The sequence below is a fragment of the Chrysemys picta genome, chromosome 23 (assembly GCF_011386835.1).
Source record: "Chrysemys picta bellii isolate R12L10 chromosome 23, ASM1138683v2, whole genome shotgun sequence".
Lineage (NCBI taxonomy): Eukaryota > Metazoa > Chordata > Testudines > Emydidae > Chrysemys > Chrysemys picta.
The window spans coordinates 12,796,592-12,817,715 of record NC_088813.1 but is presented as its reverse complement, the minus strand read 5'-3'; the positions used below and the strand labels follow the sequence as shown (position 1 = coordinate 12,817,715).

Genomic DNA, 21,124 nt, shown 5'->3' with positions numbered 1-21,124 from the left:
GGGTCACGGTTTCACCTGTGTTCTCTAATACCAAACCATTTATGACTGATCCTCATGTTCTGGATGTCCTTACACTTTGCCTTTAAACTTAAATCTTCCCAAATCACCACAATTCCAGAAACATAATATGTATAGCAAACCCCTGAAAGTGTGTGAAATGTATCAGCTGGGAAGGGCAAAATGAACCAGAAGTACAAAAGATCAAAGCCAAGATTCTCAAAAGTATTTAGGTTCCTAACTCACATTGATTTCAGTGGGAGTTGGGCACCTAAACACCTTTGAGAATCTGGGCCCCAGTGCCAGCCAGTTTTCTGCCTTGAAGTAGTGCAGCGTGACAGCAAAGTGCCAGCTTCTGTAAAGGGAGATTCTGAATTGGCCTGAAATAAATGAATTGCATGTATTTGGCAGGTCCGTAGCGAGGGAGGGGTGCATGTGTGTGGGTAATGACTTACAAGCTACTAGCCTTACATTAGATGGGGAGTTACTGGAAGAATTCCTTGTCACCCGGAGAATGAGTCAAGGCAGTGTCATTTTCAGAAGGGAGACAAGGTTGTGTACTTAGTACTTTTTGCACAACATTAATTTTCAGTTTGGACACCGAAGACCCAGGGCGGGGCTACCTTCCACTTGCTCCTAGAAGTTGATCTAAACAAAATATTTTATTCCCGGGTAACAAAAACACAAAGTTTTAAAGCCGCATTCTCTTACCTGCGTATTTTCTAACTGAGGTTAGTATATTTCGTGACAAGGGCGCTGCACAGAAATCTCAGTTTAACTGATGAGTTGCCCTGCAGGAGTGGAGCCATGAGAATGAGTCCAATATAAACTGCAGCGAGAGCTGCCAAAAGTTTAGAATAAATATTTGGACGAAAGTTGAAAATAATCTACCCATTCAATCAGAGCCTTTTTACAGGTAAGAGCTGCTCTCTTTGAAGCTTTTTCTTTTCACTAAATCGAAAAACCACATGTTTACCTTGAGATAGCTCGTTACTCCCTGCTACAAGTTCCTTATCCTGCCTGGAACCTGCAAGGAGCAGCCACTCGTCACAAATGAAAATTCTCACACTAGCTTGTTTGCCTCCACAGGTCCATCTGATGAAGCCTGAGGCTGTTCCCAAGGCCTGTTGTGCTCCCACCAAGCTCAGCGCAACCTCTGTCCTCTATTATGACAGCAACAACAACGTGATCCTCAAAAAACACCGCAACATGGTGGTGAAATCATGCGGCTGCCACTGAAGCCCCTGAGGAAATGCGATCGCTGGTTTCTTGGCGAGGAAAAAGAACTATTTTAACAGGTCTGAATCCCATCTATGGTGCCGAAGTCCGTAAGAGTCAAACGCCTAGTTGTAGATAAGACAAAACTTTTATTCTCCTACTATACTTCATGAGACTAGAGACAGCAAATCGGGGGCTGCTTAAGTCGCGTTGTGTTTCTGGCTATTGGGTTTTGTTATAGAACTGTGGCTAGCTGGCTCCTGGATTATTCATTATTACTGGATAACGTTTATACTGCACAAGTGACTAGGCCAAGGAAGGCAGGACTCGAGTTGCTTCTAAATCTATCAGTAGCTACTTACTTAAGTCCAAGTATTATGGTTTTAACAAGCACTTACAGCTCTCTAAATGAAAACACGGTCAGCCAATTAAATAGCTGGCTAACGAACCCTCCCCTCCCATTTAAAGTTCGAAAATTCATCCAATTGGAAAAAAATGTCGAGGTAGGCCACGGTTATAAAATAAACCCCAAGTTTGGAAAGTAAACACTTAATGGTTGTATTTAGTAAATGTCACGACCCAGCAGCATGGACACTATTTCTCAGCGAAAGCCCCAGGGGTCTGCTAAAATTGTACCTTTGCTTTTGGGGGGTGGGGGGGGAATCCATTATTGTGTGACATCTTCAGGTCATTTTGTTTTCTATGGGCTAATTCATTTGAAGTGACGCAGAAACGAGGGTGTCAGGGGCGAAAGACGTAAGGAAAGGATCCCTTTAATGTTGCCTTATCCTATGGAGACCGCGTTCTAGTACTTAGGTCTGCTGCTGTGCCTTAGTTTCCCCATTTGTAAAAATGGGGATAATGATGCTCCCTTTTTTTTGGTAAAGCGCTTTGAGATCTACAGGTGAAAAGTGCTATATAGGAATTAGGGAATATCATTCCCCTTCCTGCATAGGAACAGCTATACCTGCATCCGCACTAGGGGGCATTGTACTGCTTAAACCAATGGTGTGCAAACTGGGGGAGGCACAAGAGGTTCTCTGGGGAGGGCCAAGAAACTGGGGTCCCACAGGTCCCACTGCCATAATAGCAGGAACAGGATAAAAATAGATTGGGGCAGGTGCAGGATTTAAAAAAAAAACAGTCCTCCTGCTCTGCAAACCACGTGAACGCCCCAGCCAGAAGTCACTGCTCTCTGGCCACCCAGCTCTGAAGGCAGTACCGCCGTCAGCAGCAGCACAGAAGTAAGGGTGGCAATGGAGCACGGGGCGTGACAAATTCTGTGCCTTCACTGCTATTGTTACCTGTGCTAGGCTGATTAAAGCTCCCCTGAGTATGCCTAGCTGTGCTATAATCCCACCTTTACTGGCCAGCCTCTTAGAAGGGACTGACTCCCGCCCCAGGAATTGCATACTGAGCTAAAATGTTCCCCCTAGAAATCGGTTTCCCCTGTACCTGGGAAAGCAGAGGTGTGGAGCAGGAAAAGCATTCTTTGCTCGCCAGCTCTCCTTTTTATGCGAATTGAATGTGCCAATCTTATTTCAGAGCCTTGGCGGGGGAGGGCAGTAATATCATTTATTGGCCCCCGGTCTGTGGGTGACAGAGACAAGCTTTCAAGCTACACAGAGCTCTTCCTCGGGTCTGGAAACGGTACTGAGCGTGTCACAGCTCCCTCCAAGCTCGAATTGCTAGTTTAGCAGACGTAGTTCGCTTGCCGCAGCACACACCCTAGAGATGGTGTCTTTTATTCACCTTCCTCAGCAGTTCAGAGAAGAATTCTTCAGTGTATCTGTCAAAGGGCCTAACAAATGCTGAGCACCCACAATCCTCCCGACGTCTGACTGTGTTGCCAATTGTCCTGCTTTTTATTGCAAGTCTCACGCTAGCTGCGATGTTCCTTAAAGCGCCAGCTCCCAGAATCATGGGAGGATCTCAACTTTTGTTCAAAAGTGCCTAGAGTTAGGGGCCGGGCTTGTCCAGGTGCCCCACTGCAGCATCAATCTTTGCACAGCCAGGGGGATGCCTTTATGAAGTGCGTTCAGCATTAGCCACTCCAGTCAAAGTGTTGATGCTTATGTGGCTATTATGTCAATAATAATTTTTATAATCTAAATGTTTGCTACCTGAACACTCAGTGGTTTCTGCATTTTTTTTCTCCTTGAACTTGCTATTTCTTTCTTAACTCTGCCAGAGCTGAAGGGATAGCTTATTACGTTTACCCATGGCAGAGAATGGCGATCCCATTAAACTACAGAGGAGTGGGTTGACGTTTCCATTAAGATGTTCTGGTGATGGTTTTATATTTTACATGAGGTGCAGTGGATAGGTGTGGAACGGACAGGGACTTAGTGCCCTCTGCTGGTGGAACTTGGACACTACAGAGTCCTGGAGGGTCAAATGACACAAAAAATAAGCAGACTGGTTTGGGGTGGATTTAAAAAACAAAAACAAAAACCCACACCAAACCAATTCTCAGCTTCCCCCATCTCATGGCGGAACCGACCCAAGCCCTTTCTTGGGGAAGGGGATTGTCAGTGCTGCTGCTCTGCCTCTAGGGCCTCAAACCCCTGCTTGTTCTGCTACGAGGGGTCAATGGACTCAAGGCTCCACACCCGGGCAGAGGATGGTTTGAGGTACCTGGGGGTGACGCAACAGACTAGGTGCTTGTTGCATCCGTATTCCCTCCGGCTGCCCCAGCTTTCCCCTCAGAACCAGAACTGGACGTTACTGCTAATTCAAGCAGTAGTAACTGCTGCTGGGATTGTCCATGGATGGTTCCATGCAGCCCCAATGTGACTTGGCCCACAGGCGCCTAGTGCCTGAGGCGGGGGTGAGCCAGCAGCCTGCTCCGTGGCCCTGTGGCTTCCCTCTGTGAGCCAACAGCTGCTCTAACTCACCTCTCACCAGGCCATCTGCTGAACTCTGAAAGATGCTGAATTCTCTGGACCTCTTCTAATGCTCCTGCTTGTACAGCCACAGGGCTGCATGATTTAACCCGAAGAACAGCAGCACCCCTCTCCCTGTGCAGGAAAACACCCTTGCTACAGGGTCCTGCCATAAACATTATAAGTAAATTGTAACCAACAATCCTGTTTCAGGGCTTGAGCACAGTAGTAGAGAGGAGGTTGAGCCCTCAGTGGGGGGACAAATTATTCTCCTGTCTACTCGCCTATAATCCTAAAATTATCTTTCATCTCAATCCTCAGTACTCGCTCTTGTTGCAGACAGGTACTGGATTAGCTAGCCTCAGGGTCCGATCCAGTCGGACAACGCATAGTATCCTAAAACTTTATTCTTATGTTCCACAAAATTCGAGTATGAAGCTTTGTAAATGCCTATTTTTCTCAAACAACCCAATTAACTATGGTTAAGGGATCACCTAGTGATTGGGGCAGTGAACAAAACATGATTACGTACAACTGCTTTAAAACAAAATGGTGAGTCATTATTATACATCAACAGAATTGAGATAAGAAATCATCAATTGAGGAACGGCTAGGTGCTTTTAGTACTGCATCGTCTTTCCTTTGAAAAACCAGTTACCCACGTAGGCTTAGAACTGTCATATTTATGGGGGGGAGGGAAAGTATTGTGTTCATATGAAAAATTATTTGTGATCATGCTCGATTCTAAATGAAAAGATTAAAAAACAAACATTATTTTAACCCCCTGATCGTGTACTGTGATTTAGTGAAGTCAGAAAGGGGAAGCTGTGCAAACTCTCACCCCTCGTGCAGCTTTTCAAGAACTCCCTTTTTTGCACACTGAGGGGAGGAGGGTAAAGTTTTAATGTAAAACTGCTGCAATCATTCCTCTGTTGGCCGTTAGTCTAATAGTCTCCCTCTCCCTTCAGGTTCCAGAATAATGTAAGGAACAGTAAGTGTAGCAATTTAGGAACAGTCTGTTCTGCCTGATCCTGTCAGCATGGTGCCATGACATGAGCCCAGTGTGACAACAGCTCAGTAAATGGTTTGTATTTTGGAAAGCAGCCCCTGTCTGACTGATTAACTTTCCAGGACGCTGTAAGTATTAGCAATATTAGCCAAACATGTTACTGGATGAAATTTAAGGCCCATGGAGCGGCAGGTTGTCACACCAGTTTGATCCAAGCGTCCCTTCTGGCCTTAATCCACACAGCTGAAAGTGACCACCAGAGCCATTTTGGAATAACTCTTCTGCTATAGTTCCACATGTGGGAGTTACACAGACTAGCTTAGCTTTTCTGAAATAACTAGTCAGTTTCCTTCTGTAGACAAGCCTTGAGAGACTAATAAACCAAGGACTGTTCAGTGACCTTCCCAGCAGCTCAAAGAGAAGTCACCTGTAGAGAAATCCCACAGCTGTCTGATGATCTGAAAAGCCAGAGGAGACCTGCATGGAAAAATAGCATGAGACATCACAGATGCATTCCAGAGGACGTGACCCAGCCGTCGACAGACCAAGCTCACTTTCCAAGCATGAAACTTGGAAAGTCCACAGCCAAGACCAGCTGTGGCTTCCCCTCCGCTGCCCCAACCCAATTTCCTAAAATAACTGAGAACTAAACATCTGCAAACTCTTGTAGCTAGCACATACTTGAACTGCAAAAGCAGCTCTAGGAAAAAGCAAGCAGGCTCAACCTTCGATAGAGACGGGAAAGGAACAATGGCGAACGAAGGTGCTTGATGCTTACTAGCCTTCTGAATTTGCAAATGAACAAGCAAATTGCATGCATGGCTTATGAAGAGGCGTTTTCCTTCTGGGTGAACAGCTGTATTGTACCTGCCTTCATCAACTCCCCAGCAACCTGGTTTTAGACTTTCCGTAAAACTATTAATTAGATTTTTCAAATGCAATAATAAAGAACAACCTGTATTCTTTTCTGCATGCAGCCACCACACAACTGCCATCTAAGCTCCCCGTCCTGCTAACACTTAACTGCATATGTAACTTCTCGTGGGATTAGTGCCACTGACTTCAACAGGCCTACTTGTGCATGTAGTGACACATGTACTTAACTTGGGCTGCAATCACTTATGATCCCAAACTCTCATATCTGATGAAACAAAAGTAAGAGGCTAATCCTGCATCTAGTCAAGTCAATGTGAACAGTGGCACTGGTTTCAATGAATACAGGATCAGACCCCAAATGAAAAAAAACTGAGACAATGGGAGTATAAATATGGAAAACGCAGAAGTGATTTTTTTTCCAGATCAAAACACTTAAGCCTAATTAGGCAACCGTAAGTTTATGCTATGGCAGCTAATATTAATGCAAAAAATATTTCAACATAGTTACAGTTTTGAGCTGCAATAGTCACAACTAGTACTTCCTGTTTTCCTTTCCCCTCTTTTCTATATTCCATGTCACGTTCATTGCAGCTTGTTTGCTGGGCCTCCGCAGGGGCATATTAATTTGAAGTGTGAGATAGACGGAATAAGGAGGAAGCCCTTAAACGCATTTCATCTGGAACCCCCTGACTGCGGTCCTTGAAGGACGTGAAATAAAGGTTCACTGAATGATCACCAACAATGTCTTTCAGTCCTAAACTTTTCAAAGCGGATAGCCTGTAACTACAAATGTTTGGGGTTACTGCTCATCAGAATGCGAGGTTGTGTTCCTAGTGGATGGATCAGGAGACCTGGTTCTATTTCCAGTTCTGCCACTGGCCAGCTGGGTGACCTCAGACAAGTCACTTCCCTTCTCTGTGCCTCAGTTTCTCCACCTGTAAAACAGGAATAATGATACTAACCCTGTCTTTGTAAAATGCTTTGACATCTACCAATTAAAAGAGCTATGTATTATTGGTATTAGCTTAACCTACCAGCCACTCAATACTAAAGACACCCTGACTTTTAGAATAGATTCTTTTGCCTAACAGCTACTTTTTATCCGAAGGATCACAGCAAATGAAGAGAGGAGGGAGGAATTCTACCCGTATATTTGTAAAACCCCACACCCTGTATGGTGTCTAATATCAACATTTCTGTACATTTTAAAATATGTAAATCAAGAAATTAATGCAAATTTTAAATGCGAAATGAATGCATAACAGGTCCAATAGAAGATACTACCAGACCCGCCTTGTCTCTATAAAAAATATGGTGGGCGAGGGAATATGTTTTATTGGACCTCCTTCTGTTGATGGAAGGTGCAAACTTCTGAGCTACACAGAGTCCTGTGCTGGGACCCACACAGCTACAACCACACTGCAAACAAATATAAAAAAACCCACTTTTGAGAAGCTGTAACAGAGCGGTGTCCTTAAGGACAGTTTTGTAGGTGACACTGCCACATGTATTTAGTAGTACAGTACCAAAGCAACTATCTAGAATTTAAAGGCAAAACAAGCTAGGCCATAATTGGAGACAAAGCCACAGTTACTGCTCTGCCCATATTCATCCCCTGCCAGTGTGAACGGGCGCTCCTTTTTCAGTCCCAGAGACCTTCTCATTCAATATCGTTGCCATTCCAAACCGTATTTAACTCAGCTCTCCTCAGAGATTCTAAGTCATCTCCAACTCACACAAACCTGACGGGCTCTTTTTCATTTCATGTTTACATTTAAAAAAAAGGAAGAATTACAAAGTGGTGGTTACAGAAAATGTTAGTCCTGCTAAGGACATTAGCTTCGCTTTGCGCGCGCTTAGACTTCTTGTGCCTACTATTTCCGCACCGAACCAAAGGCGAGACTAAAGTGCCTTTCCTCTGTCATGCAAATGTTAGCCGCTAATAACGACCTGTGACATAAATGAACAGCTACGTGCTATTTGAGCAAACGCTTGGACATTGCCTAGACCTTCAGGACGTTTGGGCTTAGACACAGACACCTTGTTGCAGGAATTACAGAGATGGGTCTCTTTCGTATGGGCCCCAGTACTTACACCTCAGTTATGTTCCCTCACTTAGCACAATCAGGGGTGTCAGTTTCTCAGAGGACGAGAATTTTCACAGAAACAGAGCCCAGGGCCATTTACGCGCGAGCCTTTCCCGAGAGCTGCTCCGGCGCCGTCTGGCGGGAACGAACCAACCCAGACGCAGAGCGTTAACACGAACATCAGTGTCAGGGAAAGCTTTTCAAAGGGCCTTTCAATGCCTAAAACCCATTCACCATCACTGCAAATGCCAACGGTCCCGCTGTTTGTAACTGCAATCCGCCTGCACCACATCAGCACTAACGGGGTGCGCGAGCGTAACGCTAGACAAAATGCTGGTAGGGATTTTAGGGCAGAGGACAGTCCTTCGCTAGGGCTGTGCACTAGATTAACGAACTGAGGACACTGCCTAGCTCTTTTCACCCAGAGATCTCAAAGCATTTTACAATGCAGCTCAGTATCCGTATCCCCATTTTACAGAAGGAGAAACCAAGGCCTGGGGAGGTGAAGTCTGAGAAAGGCTGTTAAACACACTCACCCACTGGCTGTTAAACACACAGACCCAAAGCAGCTGGCTGAACAGCAGAGGGTCCGCACGTAACTCCATAAAACACAAGGCAGACTTCTGCTTCTTCAAGCCTTTCCCATGACAGCAACTTTCTTAGATTGCAAGAAACAGGTGGTGACTGTTTGTACTTTGTTGACCCTTAGACGTTACCACAATCTGTGAGCTAAACAACACGACACTGTGAGAATTCCAAGATAAGGGGCACCTTTTCGGTATTTTATAAAAGCTCTGGTTTATTTTAAACAAGTAAAAATTCTCTACGGAAGACACCGGCAGGATTGGAGATCCCTCGCAGAGGAGGGACAGAGGATCCACTCCGGATTGGATAAACTATTTGCACGGTTTTTTTAAAGGAAGCTTCCTGTGCCCTCCCCGGGTGGAAAAGCACCCACTGATGGGCCTATGCGGTCTGCTGACCAGACTGTCCAGTCCAAGCCAATATGGTAGTTTCTAAAGAAACTATGTGGCAAGTGGGACTTGTGGAGTAACAAGGTGACTTTTCTCCTTGGCAGGCTCCAGTTCTTTTTTCCCCATCCAGAACAACTTCCAGCCTTCACTGCTCATCTGGTCACCCCATCCAGACTCCTGACAGACAGGGGCTCACACATACTCCCCACAGTCTGAAATGATCACTTTCTCCTTGGGTTTCCCATCTTTGCTGCCTTGAGCCTTAAGAAAAATGAAACAAGAAGTAAAGACAAATCTCCAAGTCAGACCAAAGAAACAACTGGGGAAAACATCCCATTGTCTGCTCCCCAGGCTCCTACCTCGATCTGCCGCACCACCTCCATCCCTTCCGTCACCTCTCCAAAGACGACATGCTTGCCGTCCAGCCAGTCCGTTTTATCACAAGTGATGAAGAATTGGGAGCCATTGGTGTTTGGGCCAGAGTTCGCCATTGATAACAACCCTGGGGACAAAATATTATTATTGTATTGAGGTCCAGTCATGGAGCAGGACCCGACCGTGCTCATGGCTGTACAGGATGGTCCCTGCCCCAAACAGCTGACAAATACGAGTGACCGGTGCGCCATTTATCATAGATCTGCTCTACGCTCACTGTTAAGCACATCACCACATCTGAACATTGGCTGCCTAATACAAACAGTCCTTCAGCAGCCCCGTCATCACAGGACAGCCACAGAGACCGTTTGCTAGTATGTTTTCAGGTTCATAATACAGTGCTGCCCTCTGCTTCTTTTCTTCTCCTGTCTCAGGCTTCATCAGTCCCATTCATGATAAACCCATTACACGTTGCCCCACACAGTGTTCGCTACCATCATGTACCCTCCCACCGCGCGTACAACACAATACGTATTACAAGGAGCGCGGTCAGGTCAAATTAGGTTGCAAGTTTAGATTTTTATAAGACATAGGATCCATTGAAATTGTCCCATGGAATATTACTTCCATCTCCCCCCCAAATGGAAATAAAAAATCCAAATCAACATTCCCTACAGTGTTTACAACCCATCCTGCAGCATCATATTAGCGCATCAGACACGGAGTGCAACAAGCGTGAAATTGACTAAGCTCAGGGACAGTGGGAGAGCTGAATGGCGAATATCCAGCCTCTTAGGAACACAGGACTGGAAATGACCTCTTGGGTCATCAGCTCCAGTCCTCTGCTCTCCCAAGCAACCCCGTTGTACCTCCTGCTCATAAACTCTTACTTCTGGGATGCTAGTGCAAATCCGGCCTAGGTCAGCTGGGACCAACTGCTGCTATCGTCTGATGGCTACTAGGCAGCTGCTTGGTGGCCTGCGTAAAATACATTGGTGGCCTCACGATGTACGTAGGTGACATAGTTCACTTCCCAGCGGACAAACCTCACCCACGGGGTTAGCACGGTCTCCCTTTGCTGACAAGCTCAGCTAAGAAGAAAGGGGCTGAATTGGCCACAGACAATGAAATCCCCTCCCACTCCTAGAGACGCTCTTTCCGGGTCAAGTGGTGCAACATGGCAGGGTGGGGGGTGGGAAGAGAGGGGCTGTACCCAATCTGCAAGAGCTTCACTCTCTGGCTACATCTATACCGTAGGCACCGACTTCCCTTCTTTCCCCTGGGTGTTCGACCCCCCAGCCCCCACTCCACCCCTTCCATGAGGCCATGCCCCTGCCCCACCACCCCATTCCAACCCTTTCCCCGAAGTCCACACCCCAACTCCGCCCCCTCCCTGCCAATATTCCAACTCCTTCCTCAAATCCCTGCCCTGGCCCCACCTCCTCCCCTGAGCATGCCACATTCCCGCTCCACCCCACCCTCCCGGAGCGTGCTAACGCTGCCAAACAGCTGTTTGGCGGCGGCCTGGCGGGAAACACTGGGAGGTAGGTAGAGGAGCGGGGACGGGGCATGCTCAGGGGAGGAGGAAGAGGTGGGGCAGGGGGTGAGGGGAGCTTGGCTGCCAGTGGGTGCAGAGCAGCCACTGTTTTTTCCCTGGGAGTCGGCGCCTATGTTCTATAAGGCAAACCACTGGCAGTGGCGCATAGGGTATGCGTAGCTACATGCCGCAGTGAAAAGCGGGCTGCGTCCACATCATGGTATGTAGCTACATGCGGCTGCGCAAGATTCTGGCACAGGACAGCCAATGGGATGCTACCCCGCTAAATACCATCCGTGCAGCCATGGGAAGCACGTATTGGGCGTGTAGAGAGCCGTGTAGGGTACACAGCACAAGGTTCTGGCGTATCTCTATTCTACTACGCTGGGTCTCACCACCTATGCTGCTATTTACATCTGTGTGAAGGGAGCGAGTAGTGTACATACTCCACATGTGACTGTAGATCGACGCAGTGTAGACATAGGCTGAGACTCCAGCCCCGTTTACCGACAATGAACTCAGTTACCCCCCCAAAAGTTCCAGCAATCTGCAACCTTTGCCCGAGCTGCCCCCCTAAGCCAGCCAGCTCCCGCGCCCACAGGATCTGGCCTTACCTGGTCCCGTGTGCTTCAGAATAAAGTTTTCATCATCAAACTTCTTCCCGTAGATGGATTTGCCTCCGGTGCCATTGTGGTTGGTGAAATCTCCAGCCTGACACATGAACTGGGGGATGACGCGGTGGAAACTGCTTCCCTTGAAGCCAAAGCTCTTTTCGTGGGTGCATAAGCAGCGGAAATTCTCTGTGTGTGGGGGGGGGAGGGACCCCGCGGGACAGGAGAGGAAAGAAAGCAAAATCAAAGTTCAAAATGCCAGCAATGGGACTATATGCAAAAGCTCATCTTAGACCAGGGGTGGCCAACCTCTGGCTCCGGAGCCACATGCGGCTCTCCAGAAGTTAATATGCGGCTCCTTGTGTAGGCACCGACTCCGGGGCTGGAGCTACAGGCGCCAACTTTCCAATGTGCCGGGGGTGCTCACTGCTCAACCCCTGGCTCTGCCACAGGCCCTGCCCCCACTCCACCCCTTCCCGCCCCCTTCCCTGAGCCCGCCGTGCCCTCGCTCCCCCCCCCCCCCACAGAGCCTCCTGCACCCCACGAAACAGCTGATCGGGGGAGGGATGGGGAGGCGCTGATCGGCTGGGCTGCTGCTGGGTGGGAGGCTCTGGGAACGGGTGGGGAGGGTGCTGACGGGGGGCTGCTGACGTATTACTGGGGCTCTTTGGCAATGTACACTGGTAAATTCTGGCTCCTGCTCAGGCTCAGGTCGGCCACCCCGTCTTAGAAAGTGCCTTAGAGAAGTGGCACACTCTCTCTCACCCGCTGTCATGGGCACAATGTCCGAGTGCAGGAGAATCTGGAGTCGGCCTGCGGGCTTGTTTCCAATCTTGATGTCCATGTACACCTGAGGATTGGCTCTAGACTTCTTAGCAGGAGGCTCACCCTAGGGAAGAGAAACAAAGTGACGTTCCCATAGGTTCTTCTTACAGAGGCCTCCAGCCCTGAGCTCTCAGCCTTCAGTGGCTCGTCGCTTAAGACACCCAGCACAGATGGGACAGCAGGCTGTGACTTTCCACCTGCTGGGCGTGGCTGCTCCCCCTCACGCAGGGAACGTCAACACTGCAATCAGGAGGCGTGATTGAAGCACGTGTAGACGTACCTAAACTAGCTTTAATCTAGCTAGAGGTAAGCTAGCTTGAGTAACCATTTTCAACTCATCCTTTTGATCGACGCAAAAGGAACACGTCAAATCCACCACTGGATTCCTTCCTTCTCTACACAGGAGACCAGAGTCCTGTTGTTTACCTCCTGCGTCTCTGATTTGGAAGGTTCTGCTCCCTCTTCCTCTGCATTCTCCTCAAGCGTCTTCCCCGAAAACTTCTTCAGCCAGTCATCATCCGACCAGACTGGGACAGAGAGAAGAAGGGATCAGAACAGGGTCTAAACCAAACCATGTGTTCTGCAGCATTGGGGGGAGGGATAGCTCAGTGGTTTGAGCACTGGCCTGCTAAACCCAGGGTTGTGAGTTCAATCCTTGAGGGAGCCACTTAGGGATCTGGGGCAAAATCAGTACTTGGTTCTGCTAGTGAAGGCAGGGGACTGGACTCGATGACCTTTCGGGGTCCCTTCCAGTTCTATGAGATAGGTATATCTCCATATATTTTAAAACACCGTGTGTTCTAGACAGCTTTGAAGGAGCAGGAGTACTCAGTCCCCGGTAGGAGAACCCTAAGGACACGGAGCCCATGGCTCAGAGAATTACAGACCCATTATCCATGTGAATGAGAAAATGATGTTCACTGCGTCAGTAGCTGCAGCCTAGTAAAACTTCCCGTTAGTCACCTCTCTAAAAATTACCAGCAGGATCAACCCACCCAGGCTTCCCTCATGGCTACTGTGCACAGGTAACATGAGTGACACAGGCCCTCAGCAAAGCGATGGAGAAGGCAGACATGCAGCAAGCAAATGGAACCATGACACAGCCAGGCAGTAGTGACATTAAGGTTCTCCCCCCTCTCATTCACCGACTCACCCGGCCTGGAAGAGCCTTCCTTAATCCGCATTGGCTTGGCCAAGTTGACACGAATCGTCCTGCCAAAAAGCTCAGATTCGTTCTAAGGAGAACGGAAGAGAAAAAGGTGAGAAATTCCTGCGTTCTCCAAAGCCCTGCCAGGCTCCGAGGGAGTCAAGAGAAACACAGAACTTCCTTCCCCCCCGCCCCCTGTCTGAGAGTATTGATTATTTGAATAAACCAGGAGCACATTGGGCTAGGTGATGGACAAACACAGAACAAAAAAACAGCCCCGCCCCAAAGAGCTTACGACGCACGAGACAAGAGAAAAAGAGGGAGACAGGGAGGAGCACAAGGCAACAAGGAGATAATATCAGCAAGCATGAGAGGCAGTGGCCTTGGCACACCAGCGGCCTGTCTGTGGTATGCAAACCAGGCATATGCCAAAGCAGCCACCGCCCCCATTTTAGCTGGCAATTCCCTTTACACTCGAAGAACCTGCAGCCATGACTAAAAGCTCAAGATTCTTCTCTGACGTGTGTCCATTCCCGACAGCTGTTACGTGGGGAGAGTTCAGAACCGATTGACCAAAAAACCCACCCACTCCAGAGGGTATCAGATCCATGTTTCCCTTCCTTGGCCTAGGAACTATCATCAGCGGTGAAGGGGATGGGGGTCATTAGATACAACAGAAATCTCCAGACAATGCTGAGACATCCTGTCATGTCCCATCGTACTGGGAACAGAGCAAAGCCAAATGATGCGGGGGATAGAGAAAGGGCTACGCTTCCCCCAAGAACGTTCAGTAAAGGGGACTGTAATCCATACCATATTGTCAATAGCTGCTGCAGCGTCCTAAGGGAAGAGCAAAAGAAAATAAGTTATTGCTAATTCAGCCATGACTCCTCTAGTCACGTAAAAAAGCCACACTAGGTGCAGAGACGGCTGCTGGGATTTCAGATCAATGCATAGCCTGGGCTGGGAGCAACTGTCTAACCGCGCTCCTCAATGCAAAGCCTGTAGCTTCTTGCCACATCTCGCATGGACCTTCACAAGCATTTTCAGACATAGGGGCAGATGCAGTCATGGTTTTCTCCCCATCGATCCAATCAGCTAATGCCTCCAAACTGCACACCCTGCGGGTCCCGTGTTGGGCTGATTTTTATTTTTTGAAGCCTGCGATAGGGTTATCGGGCCACAAACAGGTGACAGCACATGGTATCTACTGAGCTAAAACCACCACTCGCATCACCGACTGAGTTAGCCCTGGTCAAGATTTTGGACCACGAAGAGTCTCCAAGATGGAGATGTTTCTGCAGGATCATCCAAAGAAAGCAGAAAAACCAGAGATGGCAAAACTGGACCCAGAAGTGGGACAGTGATTCCAGCAGAGGGAGAACCATATGCAGCCATGACTGTTAACCTTGAAGGAGTCAGTAACAAAGGGTGCGATCCTATTCCCACTTAAGTCAACTGCAAAACTACCAGTGACTTCAGTGGGAGCAGGACTGGGTGAAAAAATGGTGGCGGAAGAAGAGATTTCAAACTCAGTATTAAAATTTGCTCCTTTCTCACCTCTGCCAACTCAAATTCAATGAAAGCAAATCCCCGGTGCTTTTCTGTGGAAAGATAATGAACAGTTACAGCTGCCGGGAAAGCCAAAGAACAAGAGATTTGACAGCAAGTCACTGGTGCTGCTAAGGGAAATTAACGTGTCTGCTACTGCCTCTCCATTTGAGAATTCAGACGTTGTTTCAAACACACTTGTGTTTTTAGTGGCTGGTGCAAAGAACTGGCAACATCAGGGGTAACAAAATGGCCCATTTTTAATTACTTCAAGTTGTACAGAAACATTAAACTGTTCTTTATGGCTCTGATGTTAACGAAGCTAAATCTCCATCAAGATAATTCTCAAGTAATGCATTTAAACTATTTGTTGTACAGAAAGAAGAGCTAAATTTACACCTTCATCCTGAAATAGCGTGTAATGACAGGAAAATCTCTTTGCTAAATACTGAAAGTTGTTATTTACGAAATAAACGAACAAACATGATTTAAAGAAAAGACATTGCAAAATACAGTGTTAATCTATTTTGAAAACTGTAATTTAGTTTTAATGGTTCGTGCAAATATGTCAGGGAATCCTAGCACATGCCCTGGAGAATATGTTGTCAGATAATGGACTTTTAGTAATAATAGATCTGACTGCAACTGCTATTGAATCGTTGCTAAGAAGCAGGGAGAGGACACAGGTTTGTAGGTGATTACTGAGGGTCGGGATTTTAAATTGTACTGGTGTGATTCAGAAGACGCTAAGAAACTTCTGAAACTGGTCGAGTTAATTGGAAAACTCAAGCCTCTAAAGTTTTGCACATTCCAAAGACAGCATGTTACCCAACACATCCAGCAAATTCAGAGCACTATGGACCCCAATGGCCTGGTGCACTGGGAAAATGCTGCCCCCAGATTTTGATGTTACAGAAGCACAAACATGTACAGTTACCATTATGCAGGGTTCTCTCTTCAAGAGAGCCTTGCAAGCCATGGTTTCTTGGGAAGCAGCAAACCCCAAGGACAGAGCAGCTGAAGAAGGCAACTGGACACTTCTCTCGAATTCTTGGACATGATTCCTGACACAGAGATACACACAGAGCAAGAAACAAGACAGACCAAAGCAGGAGCCGACTCACCAGTTTCATAGTCCAGAGGTATCTGAATATCAGTGATATCTCCAAAGGGAATAAAGGCAGCATGAAGAACTCTCTCATCCACCTCTTCCGCAAGTCCACCTGCAAGTCACATAGAGTGTTCTCTACCTGCGCAGCCTGTTTGCCCACGAAGACTTCCCAGTGCAGAAACATAGACGCCACGTGGCATCAGTGCAGAGGAAAGGATGGCTGCTGATTACAGACCGCTTGTAAACTACAGCTCGCGCAGAATGTGGCTATGTCGATGCAAGATTGGGGCCAACAGTTTGGGGAAAGATCTGAAGTTTCTCCAGTGGCTTCTGCACTGTTTTCAAAACCCTCCAGTAGCCTCAGAGAAAGAAAATCCCTTCTGTATAAGAGACACCACCCTCCCCATCAGCAAATAAGGAGCCTAAAACAGGGCCGGCTCTACCATTTTTGCTGCCCCAAGCACACACACAAAAAAACCCCCTCCCCAAACTGCCGAAGGAAAAAATAAAATAATAATAATAAAAAAGCTGCCCAGACTCTGCCGCCCCAAGAATGGACGGAATGCCGCCCCTTAGCATGTGCCGCCCCAGGCACGTGCTTCCTCCGCTGGTACCTGGAGCCGGCCCTGCCCTAAAAGGAGAAGGGGGGAACCCATTCCAACCTCCCAACTTTTTAAAAACCCTTTTGAAGAAATGAAGAATGCAGGAACCACTTGAATTCACAACCAATTCCTGCTCCTTTTCTGCTTGCTAATCTACATCTGGCTTGGACCAAATACTCACACAACCCTCCCACCCACAAAAAAAACCCAAAATTGCTAATCCCATGACCAGATTCTTCAGCTCTCCCAATGGCAACAGATTGCCTGTCCTTGCTCATGTGCCTTTCTCAGACCTGCCAGATGTACTGAGCCAAAGACAGTGAGCAAAGGACGTGGAGTGGAACCCCCAAGTCTCAATCTTCCACACCTGCTGCAGACAGGTTCCAGGGATCAGTGCAGATGCAGTTAAGCACAAGGGACAACGTTAATTTAGCAATTCATTTGGAGGTCAGGGGAGGGCAAGAACACATGAGCCCTGCAACTTGGTTGCGGGGGAGAGCAAGCAGATATTAAAAAGTTGGGCAAGGGGTTGAGTAACATCTGTGCTGCCAAGTTGTCTGGATACGCATCCCAGCCTGTGAACAGAACCTACTGGGGCAGGAAACACACGTGGCATACAGCCAGCAGGCAGGCCAGAGTGTTTGAACTCAGGTGCCTGGAGTTATGAAAATCAGGCCTCTTTTATTATGGTGCCTAAGTAAGAACAGCTGCTCTCAGGAACCCCCCCTGAAGACCAGACCACAGGGGTTTAGGCATCAGAGTTTAAACATTATGACCGGAGTGGGCATTCATCCATTCGGTTCATGCAGGAGAGCTGTACACGTCCCACTAGTTAAAGTCCACATTGGGAGGTGCAGGGAAAGGAAGGTGACTATGTTAAAGTGCCAGTTAGTTTTCATTTAAGCTTAGTGGGACCCACTCGTGCCATTTTTTTTCTTGAGTCTCCTGCTCTTGTGTGTCATCCCTAAAGCCCCAGCTCTCGGATTCCGGGGAGTCTGAGAACATGAGCGCTTTAAAAAGCATGAGGCACCGTATGTTTCTAGCCCTGCCGTGACAAGCAGGAAAATGTAAAGATCCTCAAAGGCTCAACGCTAGTTGCTCACCCCCCGACATGTAACCCAGTCCCATGACTTCGGACGGGGTTTGTGATCCTCCCCAGCCTCTAATCCGCTCCCTGCACCGGCTCCGGGCTGGGACAAGGCACCGGAGCGAGCCCCCGGGGAATCCGGCACTCGCCAGCGGAGGCGGGAGAGAGGAGTCAGCCCGCCCCGGAGGAGGGCAAGGCAGGGGACAGGGGTGCTCTAGCCACCGCGCCTCTTCGGAGGCCTCCCCGGGGGATCAGCTGATTGCCAGGGGCCCACGTGGGGCGCTTTGCCCCCAGCCCCGGGGCGCTGTGAGAGCCCCCGCCCCGCTCCGGCTGCCCCGCCGCTACTCACCCACATACAGCACCCGCTTGGTGGAAGCCATCTTCCCGCCCCGAGCCCTCCCCTTGCCCCGGAACCGCACCCCGCGCCCCGCCTGCAGCCCGGCCCGGCCCGCCCCTGGCGAGACACGCGGCGGAGGCGCCGCAGCAGCTGGGCGGTCTCCGCGCTGCTCCGCCGGGGCCCTTCACGGGCCTTCCCCGGCTCCGGGGGCAGGAATTTGCCCGTGCGAGACGCTGGAAATCTCCCCCGTCCTGTAACAGCGAGCGCCGCTGCTGCCCGTTTCACTCACAAGCCTGCTCGGCCAGCTCGTTGTGGGTGTTGGGGGGGGGGGGATTAATAGGTGACCCCAGACCCAGCCTTCTGCATGGAGGGGTAAGAGGCACAAGGCTTCATTCACAGCAGCGCCCGTGGCAAGGAGCCCCAGCGGTTTAGGTTAACACAGGGGTGTGACTTGATCACAGTCTGTAAGGAGCTATGTGGGGGACAGACATGGAATACTGGGCTCTTCAGTCTAGCAGTGAAGGTACAACACATAACCAGATCCAATCGCTGGCCGTTCATAGATTCTAGGACTGGAAGGGACCTCGAGAGGTCATCGAGTCCAGTCCCCTGCCCGCATGGCAGGACCAAATACTGTCTAGACCATCCCTGATAGACATTTATCTAACCTACTCTTAAATATCTCCAGAGACGGAGATTCCACAACATCCCTAGGCAATTTGTTCCAGTGTTTAACCACCCTGACAGTTAGGAACTTTTTCCTAATGTCCAACCTAGACCTCCCTTGCTGCAGTTTAAACCCATTGTTTCTGGTTCTATCCTTAGAGGCTAAGGTGAACAAGTTCTCTCCCTCCTTATGACACCCTTTTAGATACCTGAAAACTGCTATCATGTCCCCTCTCAGTCTTCTCTTTTCCAAACTAAACAAACCCAATTCTTTCAGCCTTCCTTCATAGGTCATGTTCTCAAGACCTTTAATCATTCTTGTTGCTCTTCTTTGGACCCTTTCCAATTTCTCCACATCTTTTTTAAAATGCAGCGCCCAGAACTGGACACAATACTCCAGCTGAGGCCTAACCAGAGCAGAGTAGAGCGGAAGAATGACTTCTCGTGTCTTGCTCACAACACACCTGTTAATACATCCCAGAATCATGTTTGCTTTTTTTGCAACAGCATCACACTGTTGACTCATATTTAGCTTGTGGTCCACTATAACCCCTAGATCCCTTTCTGCCGTACTCCTTCCTAGACAGTCTTTTCCCATTCTGTATGTGTGAAATTGATTTTTCCTTCCTAAGTCAGAGTGGAAATAAGGCATCCCTTATTAACAGAGGCATTAACCCTTGGAACAACAGACCAAGGTTTATGGTCGATCCTCCACCACAGACCATTTAAAAATCACGATTAGACGTTTTTCTGTAAGATCCGCTCTAGGAATTATTTGGGGGGAGTTCTCAGGCCCACGCTGTGCAATGGAGCAGATGAGCCCAACCCTGCCGTTGGGCCTTAGAATGTGTGAATTAGTAACCCCAGGAAGAAGAGTGTTTTTCCTAGGGAAGAGGGGAAATTAAACCCACAACCTAGTGATGCAGGATGATCAACTGCCCTCCACAGAACAAATGTCTTCAACCTTATCCACTACAATGCCATTGGGTGGTCAAGATTATTGAAGCAACCTCTGAGTTATAGTTTCCCCCCCCAACCCTAGTATCCCCTAGTTGCTATTGCAACCAGGATGGCCATAGTGCAGCCTCTGAGGCGTTTCTGTGGCTCCAGCTAGCATTACAGCCAGTCGGTTCAGCAGTTTATGTGCACGTGGTTTAGAAGTAGGAGTTAATGAAAACTGACTGAGGATAGATTGTAAATGGGGCTACAAGACTTACCCCACTGGAGCCCTGATCCTGAATGGCAGGGTGTCCAGTGATCATAGAACTTAAAGGGGCTTGCAAGAGCTGTGTTTGCGTCGGAGTCCAATGCCAACTGCCTGTGCCCACCAAGTTTCACAGGGTCCTACCCTGACTCTCTGGGATGCTCAGTAAGGTACAGCTGCATTTCCAAATAATCAGTACGTTACTGTGCTAAGTGTCATACCACCAGACTGCAAAGTCACCATTTTCCAGTTTTAATGTTATGAACTGTGGCACTGCAGCTGGGAAGCAGAAAGGGAATTATTAGAGTGGTCAGCTAAGAGAACAGGTCCAATGTATAACTGATGTTTAAGAGCTACCAGCCTTTTCAGGATCTTGTTACAATATATTGTTCAATTCCCCATACAAAGGAGTCTGTATCATTAGACTCAAAATGCTCTGCTTTGTGACTTGCCCTCAGGAGATGCAGGGCACTGCATTTCTGCTCTCCTAGCTTCTACTCTTGGGTTTAGGCACAGTGTTTTCTAGACCAGAATCCAGATTTCAGAGGGGGATCCTTGTATATTTCAAAACCGTGGCCTGCTCTCAAAAACACAGATTGGCAAAGTGGAAAATCGAGGTGGCATTTAAATCTAGAAACCAAAAAAGCCCTTTATACTTTCCTAACACAGTTCTTCCAAGAATCTAAAAATGCTTTGCAACCCTGTATTAAGCCTTAGCTCCCCTGTGAAGCAGGCATCATCCTCCTTCTGCAGAGAAACTGAAGTGTGCTTTCCAGCTTGGCGGTTTCCCTTTAGGGGAGATTCTCTTAAATCCTTTGATAATACTAACCCTACCTTTTTGGGCTGTACCTCTAAGTCATTTATAGAATACCTTCCATGCCAAAGAATGCCCCCAAACCACTTTACATAGCACATATCAAAACCTCCCACCACTGAAATGCAGGACCTCGAAGGTGCAGAATAGTTTTACTAGCACAGTACGACACTATACAACTCTTAAAAGGAAGTGAAATAAAATATCCTAT

General features: G+C 48.2%; 2 protein-coding genes across 4 annotated transcripts in view; one reads left to right on the top strand and one right to left on the bottom strand.

The window, feature by feature from the left end:
- LOC101949415 (bone morphogenetic protein 8B) overlaps nucleotides 1-4,885 on the top strand; it is a 37,157-nt gene extending 32,272 nt beyond the window's left edge. For both annotated transcript variants that reach the window (XM_065577260.1, XM_005302123.4), the window contains one exon: nucleotides 1,087-4,885. In XM_065577260.1, the coding sequence (XP_065433332.1) occupies nucleotides 1,087-1,236 (150 nt within the window). In that variant the 3' untranslated portion in view covers nucleotides 1,237-4,885. The remainder of the gene's footprint in view (nucleotides 1-1,086) is intronic.
- A 3,968-nt stretch (nucleotides 4,886-8,853) lies between these two features.
- PPIE (peptidylprolyl isomerase E) lies at nucleotides 8,854-18,358 on the bottom strand. 2 transcript variants are annotated; one of them, XM_005302122.4, is made up of 10 exons: nucleotides 18,242-18,358; nucleotides 16,217-16,315; nucleotides 15,102-15,145; nucleotides 14,355-14,381; nucleotides 13,548-13,629; nucleotides 12,821-12,921; nucleotides 12,335-12,458; nucleotides 11,573-11,758; nucleotides 9,406-9,548; nucleotides 8,854-9,307 (listed from the first exon to the last, which is right to left on the bottom strand). In XM_005302122.4, exons 1-10 carry the CDS (start codon nucleotides 18,270-18,272, stop codon nucleotides 9,239-9,241), a joined length of 906 nt encoding a protein of 301 aa, XP_005302179.2. In that variant the 5' UTR covers nucleotides 18,273-18,358; the 3' UTR covers nucleotides 8,854-9,238. The 2 variants fall into 2 exon arrangements, with proteins under 2 accessions (XP_005302179.2, XP_065433333.1); XM_065577261.1 differs by lacking the exon at nucleotides 18,242-18,358 and adding an exon at nucleotides 17,035-17,098.
- Nucleotides 18,359-21,124: the final 2,766 nt, after the last annotated feature.